General features: G+C 34.6%; 1 protein-coding gene across 1 annotated transcript; it reads left to right on the top strand.

Annotated features, from left to right (window-relative positions):
• Nucleotides 1-1,702: 1,702 nt before the first annotated feature.
• LOC18039659 (disease resistance protein At4g27190) lies at nucleotides 1,703-9,186 on the top strand. The gene is given in 7 exon segments (XM_006429069.2): nucleotides 1,703-4,099; nucleotides 5,041-5,130; nucleotides 5,740-5,864; nucleotides 5,866-6,172; nucleotides 6,536-6,580; nucleotides 6,582-8,805; nucleotides 8,903-9,186. Coding segments are annotated over 7 exon segments (5,193 nt in total). The 3' UTR covers nucleotides 8,908-9,186.
• The last annotated feature ends 1,174 nt before the right edge of the window (nucleotides 9,187-10,360 follow it).

Below are 10,360 nucleotides of genomic sequence, written 5' to 3'. Positions count from 1 at the left end.
TGGGGAGTGCAAAACCAAACCCCACCCCATTAAGAATTTGGGGATTATTTTCCCCCCACTGCCCACCCCATTCCCCAAAAATTATTTAAAATTTTCTCCATTTGGAGTGGAGCTCCATGGGGTCCCAAACCCGTGGAGGATTTTGTCATCCCTACCAAAGTTGGAGAAATTGGAGTTGCGTCCAATTTTGTTAAATTTACTCAAAAAAAAGAAGAAAAAAAAAGTACTTAATGAAATTGTTTGAAAAAAACATTCAACTCCATCTTTAAATTCTTTTTGTTCGTCTGATTGATCACCCAAGGCCAAGTACTAATGAAAAGGTTGAAAATGGGATGAAGGCAAATCATATGAGAAGTAAATAAGTGTCATGATCTGACGTACATTTTGAAACAACCAGCAGAGTCCTCCAAAATGCCATTATAGACAAGCCACAAAAATTCTATTGTTTGTTTACTGTCATCTTCAAGCCAAATTTAAGTTCGTTCAGTGTACACTGTACAGTACTTGTATTTCTTTGAATTTGTTTTCCTCATCTACGCCAATAGCAGTGTAAATCTTCATTCGCTCAAAATTTTTATTGCTGGTAAAGCTTCTTAATTTGATTCCACTGGCAATTTTTTTCTTTTCAAACTTCTTTAAATTCGATAATAAATTTTATCGTTGGTTAATCATTGTATATCCATCAACAAAAGAGCTCATATGAGACATGTTTAACTACTTTTGAATTTGGTTAGTATCCTAATTATGAATGTAATTTTATTATTAGTTGTTCTTTCTTCAACATTTCATGCGTTTGGAATAATTTGTTACAGTATATTTTGAATTTAAGGGCAAAAACCTACTGAAAAAATTTAAAAAAGGATGAACCTAGGGTTTAGGTTCACAATCGTGACTAATTAAAGGTTAGAAAAGGCGGTGATGGAAAAAAGGATCGGAGAAATTATGATAATTAGCTTAGTATTTCGGGTATTAATGTGTATTTATACGGTAAAATTTTAGATTAATAATGTTTTTATCGAGTGAGAGGGTTTAATACATATCTTGCTGTTCAAATTTTTTTTTTTTTTAGAATAATAATTTCGCCCTTCATATTTCAACGAAAATACATGAGTTTAGTTTGCGTAAAAGGACGCTTCCCCTCTACTACACTGGCATGATGCTAACGGCCAATTAGCAGTCTTGGTCATATCTTACATAGTTAAATGGAAGATCCTATCATTCTTTTGGTAATAAAGTGTTGGGATGGTCTCAAAGTTGTTATTTTACAATAACTTCAAGGTGAGGTTATTTTAATTTAAAGTTTTGAATTAAAATCTTAATACAAATTTATAATTTTTTGGTGTATTAAATTATTTGATATTTAAAAATTATATTAAGTCCCGATTAATTTAAATTCGAACCCATTAAAATAATAAAATTCTCTCAATAAATATTTAACGTAGCTGTGGTTGGATGAGTTGGCAACTTATTTGGCCTCTGTCTGTTGTAATCTTCAGTGTTGTTATCTGGTTTTGCTCTGTTCTCTATCTAGTCTCTGTTTTATTCTGTATCTACTCTTTGTATTTTCTTCTTACTCTGCCCCATCTTGTTGTGGTCACCTGTGTTTAATTGATTAATCACTTAGTTTGTTTCATAACTGGGTCAATTGCTTTTCAAAAATACAGAAAGAGGGAGAGAGAGAGAGAGAGGAAAAGGGCTAAAGATGGCTGAAATCATTCTTACTATTGTTGTAGAGGTTGTAAAGTGCTTGGCTCCTCCCGCATATCGCCAAATTAGCTATTTGCGTGAGAGTAAGTGCACTGGCAACGTACAGAATCTCAAGGCTGAAGTTGAGAATCTCAAGTCTGAGAGGGTGAGTACACAGCATAAGGTTGATGAGGCTAAAAGAAAAGGAGAAGAGATTGAAGAGAATGTTGAGAATTGGCTTGCAAGGGCAAATAATGTCATTGTCGAGGCAGATAAATTTACAGACGATGAAGCCACTGCAAATAAGCGCTGTTTCAAGGGGTTATGTCCTAATTTGAAGACCCGCCGTCGACTTAGCAAGGAAGCAGAGAGGCAGAAGGAGGCTGCTGTCAAAGTCCGAGAAGCTCGAAGATTTGATAGAATTTCCTACTGTACTGCTCCAGAGGATATACGGCTTATCTTTAACAAAGACTACTTGCCCTTTGAATCAAGAATGTTCACTTTGAGGAATATACTCAGTGCACTAGAAGATCCCGATGTCAATATGCTTGGGATTTATGGGATGGGTGGCATCGGAAAGACGATGCTGGCGGAAGAAGTTGCTAGGAAAGTCAAGAGTGACAAACTCTTTGATCAGGTGGTTTTTGTTGAGGTGTCCCAGAATCAAGACATACGAAAGCTTCAAGGAGAAATCGCAGATAAATTAGGCCTGAAGTTTCATGAGGAGAGTGAATCAGGAAGGGCGAACAGCTTATTTAAACGTATAAAAGCAGAAAAGAAGATCCTGATAATTTTAGACAACATTTGGGAAAATCTTGATTTGCGGGTTGTCGGAATTCCTCATGGAGATGGTCATAAAGATTGTAAAGTATTGTTGACGGCCAGAAGTCTAGATGTATTGTCTGGGAAGATGGATTCTCGACCAAATTTCTCAATTGGTGTTTTAAACGAAGAAGAAGCTTGGAATCTATTCAAGAAGATGGCAGGTGATTATATTGAAGGTAGTGAATTCCAATCGGTGGCAAGGGATGTGGCAAAGGAATGTGCAGGTTTGCCTGTTTCCGTTGTGACGATAGCGAGGGCATTAAGGAACAAGAGATTATTTGAATGGAAGGATGCGTTGGAACAACTAAGAAGGCCATCCTCAACGAACTTCAAAGACATACAGCAAACTGCATATAAAGCTATAGAGTTGAGTTACAATAAATTAGAAGGGGAGGAGCTCAAGAACATATTTTTACTAATAGGATATACAGCTATAGCATCCATTGATGCCTTGTTAATGTGTGGTATGGGATTGGGTTTATTTCAAGGTGTCAATAAGATGGAAGTAGCACGAGCTCGAGTGCGGACATTGGTGCACAAACTCAAAGCTTCTTGTATGTTGCTTGACCATATAAGCAAGAATGAAGAGTTCTTTTCCATGCATGATGTGGTTCGCGATATTGCCATATCAATTGCATCTAGAGAGCAAAATGCGTTGACAGCGACAAATGAGCAGGTTGGTGGTTTCAGGGAATGGTCAGACGAAAGTGCAGTAAAGCATTACACTTCGATCGTCTTGCACGATATCAAGGCTAATGTGCTCCCTGAAGTAGTGGAATGTCCTCAACTCAAACTTCTTTTTATACATGCGGATAAGGAATCTTCATCATTAACCATTCCAAACAATTTTTTCAAGAGGATGATACAGGTCAGAGTTATAAACTTGACTTACATGAATCTACTGTCACTGCCTTCAACACTTGGTTTTCTTTCAAACCTTCGAGCATTGAGTTTGTGTTATTGCAAATTGCTAGATATAAGTGTTATAGGAGACTTGAAGAAGCTAGAAATCCTTTGCTTAAGAGGCTCTGATATTAAGCAGCTGCCAATAGAAGTAGGTCAATTGACTTGGCTAACCTTGCTTGATTTGAGAGAATGTAGGAAAGTAGAAGTTATCCCACCAAATGTTTTATCAAATTTATCCCATTTAGAAGAACTGTGTATAAGTCGTAGAAGCTTTCAAAAATGGGAGGTGGAAGTGGAAGGTGTTAAGAATGCAAGCCTTGAGGAGTTGAAGCATTTGCCTAACTTGACCTCTTTAGAATTAGACATCCATGATGTCAACACTCTGCCCAGAGGCTTGTTCTTGGAGAAGCTGGGAAAGTACAGAATACGTATTGGAGATTGGTATTGGGAGAGCACCAACATTTGGCGTAGTGAATTCAGACTCAGGCTGAACAACAAGATTTGCTTGAAGGATTGGCTGATCGTGCAACTGCAGGGAATTGAAGACCTTGAATTACGTAAATTGCAAGAGCAAGATGTCATTTATTTTGCTAATGAATTAGTCAAAGTGGGTTCTTCACAACTCAAGTTTCTGAGGATCCATGGTTGCAGCGACGCCCTCAATCCCCCGGCAGAGTCAAAGGTATGATCATTCCTAATTTAAATAATTGGTATGAAGGAATTTTTCACTTTGGGATCTAATATTAAAAATAATGAAATAATAACATCAAGTACTTTTTTACTGTAATCATAAAATTTAATTATAACAGCTTAATAACTTTTTACTATCCCCCAACAACAAAATCTTGTTGACATCAGACTTGGATGACATGACTTAAACCTCTAATGAAGAAGCTCAATAAAATCGTAATCGTACTTTATTCTATGTGTAGAGTTCTCAAATTTAGATCGGCAATTTTATCTAACCCTTCAGTTTAAACCATTTTTCAGAGCTTAAATCATATCCAAATATCATAAGACATGCATGTAGCATCATATTTTTAAAATTATGAAATCATTTTGTCTGATTATAAGTTAGAATAAAAATAGAAGTTTCTTGTGCATCAAAGTTAATTTTAAAAAAATCATCAAATGTTGTGTTTATGCTTATTTCCAAAGTAACCAATTTTGCAGAAATCTTTAATGTTTGCAACTAAATTAATATTTAAATCTTTTTGCTTCAGAATAAAACCACAAAAAAGAATATAATAGCCCTTGTATTGCATGAGCTTTATGCTTTATCATATTCTTCTTCTCTTTTCTTTCAATAAAATTCGCAATATTCATATAAAAATTAATTGTCTTATATTTTCCGCACTCTTGGAATAATCATATTAAGAGAATATTGATTATTTATCTATTCTAAATAAGTAACAAGTTTAAATTTTCATATTATTATTTTTAAATTAACTCTATTAATATTTTTTTAAGGAAATCTCAAACATGGAATCCAAAATATCAAATTTTAATCTAGTACTAAACTAAGTTGTACTAATTTTAAAAGGTCTTGTGTCACTTTGCATTAAAGATTGTGCTCACAATTAAATTTATACTCTAATATCAAAACGCCTTTAATGTTGACAGAGACAGGAGGAATCAGCAAATGATATGCAGTCAAATGAAATCATTTTGGAAGATAATGTTAATATTTCAAATACACTTTTCATTGACAAGGTTGGTTACTAATAACCCAATAGCCTTTTTAATTCTCTGATTTTTGATTGTTTCTCTGATTTTTGATTGTTTGTCCTTCGGTATTCTTGCTTGTTGGCGATATGGCAAGAGTAATTAATAGTTATATGATTTTTAATACCAAGTGTTGTAGGGTGTAACAAATACTTTCTCAGAGAAAATAATAGGTACTCTTGACAAAATAAATGAATTGATGATAATAATAATAAACATATCTATTAGGAAATACCGAATATGTTGCAAGGAAAATGCTATTTTGACCCAAAAAAGAGGGTTTTTAAATTTTGACAAAAGCATGAAAAGACTAAAATGTCTTGACAGAAAGCAAGTTGATTGATAACTAACCTGATATTGAAAATCTTGTTTTGTTTTTGTCAAAATTTTGTAACTCAATTTTTTGCCAATATAGCATTGTTGATCTTGTGATTCCGAATAATGAAAATATATTTTGACTGATAAATTGATTAACATTTATGAAAAACTTGTTTGATGCTTGTTTGTATGAAAGTCTGAAGAGAACTATAACATGACAAAGAGATTAATTTTATTGATTTGTCTATCAAGCAAGTAGTTAATTTTTTGATCGACCAGGTTGGGTTACCAAAGTTGGAGAAGTTGGAGTTGCGTTCAATAAATATTGAGAGAATTTGGCAAAACCAAGTTGCAGCCATGACTTGTGGTATTCAGAATTTAACGCACTTGACCCTGTACAATTGTATGTCTATTTTCATCTTGTACAGTTAGTAATAACAGCTTTGTTCGATTCCAATACATTAAGATAGAAAAATGTCATGTCTTGGAAGAGTTAATAGTCATGGACAACCAAGAAGAAGGAAGGAAGAATAATATTGTAATGTTTCCTCAGTTACAATATCTAAAGATGTATGATCTTGAAAAACTCACAAGCTTCTGCACAGGAGATTTAGATGTTCTTGAATTTCCATCCTTGAAAGAATTATGGATATCTCGGTGTCCTAAATTCATGGTGAGATTTAAAAGAACTACTAATGACTTGACAAAAAAGGTACGCACATGAAATTTAAAACTAATTTTTCAACTCTTGTATGTACTTTCTGCATGCTAGGTGTATTATTATTATTTTCTAAAAGGTTGGATAAACATATTGTATTAGCTAGGTACATGAAATTTAAAATTAATTTTTCAATTCTTGTATATACTTTCTGCATGTTAGGTGTATTATTATTATTTTCTAAAAAGGTTAAATTTATTAGATGGACATATTGTATTAGTGAGTGGTAGCTTCTAATTCTTTTCTATTTTGTTAAATTTCCTCCAAAAAGCACAGTACTAATTTTGTGAAATTGTTAGAAAGGACATCAACTTATCAATTTTGCATTTTTTTCGTTTGTTCTGATTGATTACCCAGGTGTTCCCCAATTTGGAAGAGTTGATAGTAGATGTCAGAGTATATAATAACAAATAAATTTCTATTTTCAGAAGACTTGCTATGCAAACTTAAATGCCTTGATGTTGAGTTTGTTGATGAGTTGACTACTATTTTATCACTTGATGATTTCCTCCAGAGATTTCACACCTTGAAAGTTCTCCAAATAGAAGGAAATAATGGTTTGTTGGCAAAAGAAAAGATTGAAAATGGGATAGAGATAATCATAAGAGAAGCATTCAAGTGTTATGATCTCAAGTACATCTTGAAACAAGAGTCCTCCTCTATTATGAACAATTTGGTTATTCTACGTGTAACGAAGTGTTGCCGTTTGATCAATCTAGTGCCATCCTCGACATCCTTTCAGAATCTTACAACTTTAGAGATATCGTATTGCAACGGATTGAAAAACGTATTAACATTCTCAATTGCAAAGACTCTGGTGCGACTTAGAGAAATGAAGATAGAATCATGTGTTATGATAACAGAAATAGTACTGGCAGATGATGACGATGATCATGATGCAGCGAAAGATGAGGTTATTACTTTCAGCGAATTGAACGAGTTGAAGCTTTTAAATTTAAAAAGTCTGAGAAGCTTCTACTCTGGCAATCGTGCCTTGAATTTGCCATCTTTGGAAAGATTACTGGTGGATGATTGCACCAATATGAAAATTTTCTCTAGAGGAGAATTAAGCACACCTATGTTACACAAAGTGCAGCTGAATATGTGGGATGAAGCATGTTGGGCTTGGAAGGAGGGCTTAAATACAACCATAGAACAGGTTAATCTTAAAAAGGAAAGCTTCCTCAGGAAGCGACGTGAAGCTCCTCCATCCCAGCAATTTCTTTCTTTCGCTCCTGCCCCCAATCTCAATCTTCAAACTAGGTTGGAAATTTTTGCCGCGATGGTTGCTGGCGTTTGGTCAGATGACAACAACTTGCAGCTGGAAGCAACTACTCAGTTCCGAAAACTGCTTTCAATTGAGAGGAGTCCACCAATTGAGGAAGTCATACAATCGGGCGTTGTCCCGCGCTTTGTTGAGTTTCTTATGAGGGAAGACTATCCGCAACTTCAGTATGAGGCTGCTTGGGCTCTTACAAACATTGCTTCTAAAACTTCGGAGGACACGAAGGTGGTGATTGACCACGGTGCTGTTCCAATATTTGTGAAACTGCTTGCTTCTCCAAATGATGATATCCGGGAGCAGGCTGTTTGGGCATTGGGAAATGTTGCTGGTGACTCACCTAGATGCCGTGATCTTGTGCTTAGTGAAGAAGCTTTGATTCCATTGCTGGCACAGTTAAATGAGCACGCTAAGCTTTCAATGCTAAGAACAGCCACATGGACGTTGTCTAATTTCTGCGGGGGCATGCCACAGCCAATATTTGAACAAGTGAGACCAGCTCTTCCAGTGCTTGCGCAGCTTGTTCATTCAAATGATAAAGAGGTCTTGACTGAAGCCTGCTGGGCACTCTACTTTCTTTCTAATGGTAAGAATGACAAAATTCAAGCTGTAATCGAGGCAGGTGTCTGTCCACGACTTGTTGAGCTCCTTGGACATCGATCATCCTCAGTGCTCAGTCCTGCCCTGCAGACTATTGGACATATTGTGGCAGGGGATGATTTCCAGACTCAGTGTATAATTAACTGTGGTGCACTGCCGTACCTTTTGGTCCTGTTGATCCATAGTCATAAAAAGAGCATTAAGAATCATGCATGCTGGACTATTTCAAAAATTACTGCTGGAAACAGGGAACAAATTCAGGCGGTAATTGACGCTGGCTTAATTGGTCCCCTTATCAATCTGCTTCAAAATGCTGAAATTAATATAAAGAACTGGGCTGCATGGGCAATTTCAAATGCCACCTCGGGTGGTAGTCACGAGCAAATCAAGTACCTCGTGAGAGAAAAGTGTATAAAACCATTGTGTGATCTCCTTCTATGCGCTAATCCAACAATAGTCACTGTTTGCTTAAAAGGATTAGAGAACATTTTGAAGGTTGGGGAAGCTGAAAAGAATATGGACACAGCCATTGGAGATGTTAATCAATATGCGCAGTTGGTTGAAGAGGCTGAGGGATTAGAAAAGATAGAAAATCTACAAAGTCATGAGAACAACGAGATCCATGAGAAGTCAGTAAAGATTCTCGAGACATACTGGTGTGGCCGTGTGGTTGGTCCTCAGCCTGGTTTACCGCATGCAGGGAACGAGGGGGAAGATGCACTGGGCAGTAATGTGATAACCAATGGTAAGGTCTATTAATTATTATTATTATTATGACTTTGAATCGGCTCAGATTTTAAAACAACGCTCATGATCTTGTTTATTTCACTTGATGGTTTCAGGTTGAATGGTGGAACAGCCCTTTATCCATGTCGTTGCAGGATATACGGTAGCCAGATTCATTTCTTGGCATTAATTGTGTTACCAAATTTCAATTTCTAGGCACCCCCAAGGACTTCTCAAGTACCATATTTTAGTTAATTAATTAGAGATGCATGTGTGAATCAATAGCCATGCTTGTGTGTGCGTGCCTTGAGTTAAAATGCATTGGAATGCTGGAGTGTTTCGGTTGTTATAACGTTGAAACTAGCCATTAAACGAGCTTACAATCATTCTAATCATGCAATTTTTTCATGGAGATAATTTAATATTTTAGTAGTGAAATTCATTGAAGTACCATTCGAACATTATTAGCTTCATTCCTCTGGAAATTCAACGTACATGAATGATACCCATTATATATATATATATATATTTTAAAAAAGATTAATTTCTTTCCAGCGATTTTTTTTATATAAATTATGATTTAGAATATAAGAGTTAAAAATTAACACTTAAAAACTAATATATTTCTTTCACCTATTAAATGCGAACATTATTATAAGTATGAATTAAAAAAAAAATATTAGATGTTATATTATTTTGCATTGATTAAATACAATCCTTATGGTATAGACTCGAAATAACAATATTTGTTGATAGGAATTATTGGAGCATGTATGATGGAGTGCTCATCTAGTCCAAGATTCTGGACTTTCTTAAAGTTTGAGAAATCTATTATGCCACACTCATACACCATATGATGTAACAATTTTTTCAGACTTTAAGAGAGTTCAATATCTTGAAGTGGATAATTTCTCATATATGATTTTACTTGCAAAATAATTATTTTTATTTTTATTTTTTTAAATACATTAGTCTTTTTTATTTTAAATGAACCAATTTATGACTAAGGTCCAATCTAAAAGGTTACTGAAAAAATTAAAAATTTATTCCTTTATTAACTATTAAAAAATATCTATTTTTTCCCAAAAAATTAAAAAAAAAAAAAAAACTTTGGGCTTGAAGTAGATCAATCATGTTATAGACTTAGATGTCTAAGTTTATGGTTCTAAAGATGATATCAGTCATCAGAGGTTTTGAGTTCCAACGACGTTGATTAATATTACTAGATTTGGTTTTTAAAAAAAAAATTATCATACTCAATAGTTTGTCTTTGCACATTTACAAATACTGAATGTGAAATGCCAAAAGACATGAATGATCCTACGCCATAGTTTTTATCTTATTTAAATTTTTTTTTTTTTTTTTCAGATGCACTTACATGTTTAAAAATGAGGTGAAGACCATTCAAAGTTGGATTGTTCTTCAATGAGTTGTTTGATTGTTTTCTTAGGTTGAATTAGGGTTTATACGTCTTGTGTCCATTCTTGAGAGCAAGTTCTTGGTCTTGGGGATTCCATTTGTGTGTATGATCAATTGAAATTTGAAACCCCAACAGTGTTGTTTATGTTTTTAGA

This window comes from Citrus clementina, unplaced genomic scaffold (genome assembly GCF_000493195.1).
Source record: "Citrus clementina cultivar Clemenules unplaced genomic scaffold, Citrus_clementina_v1.0 scaffold_6, whole genome shotgun sequence".
Taxonomy (NCBI): domain Eukaryota; kingdom Viridiplantae; phylum Streptophyta; class Magnoliopsida; order Sapindales; family Rutaceae; genus Citrus; species Citrus x clementina.
Note: the sequence above shows the minus strand (reverse complement) of the source record. Positions and strands in the feature narration are given on the sequence as shown.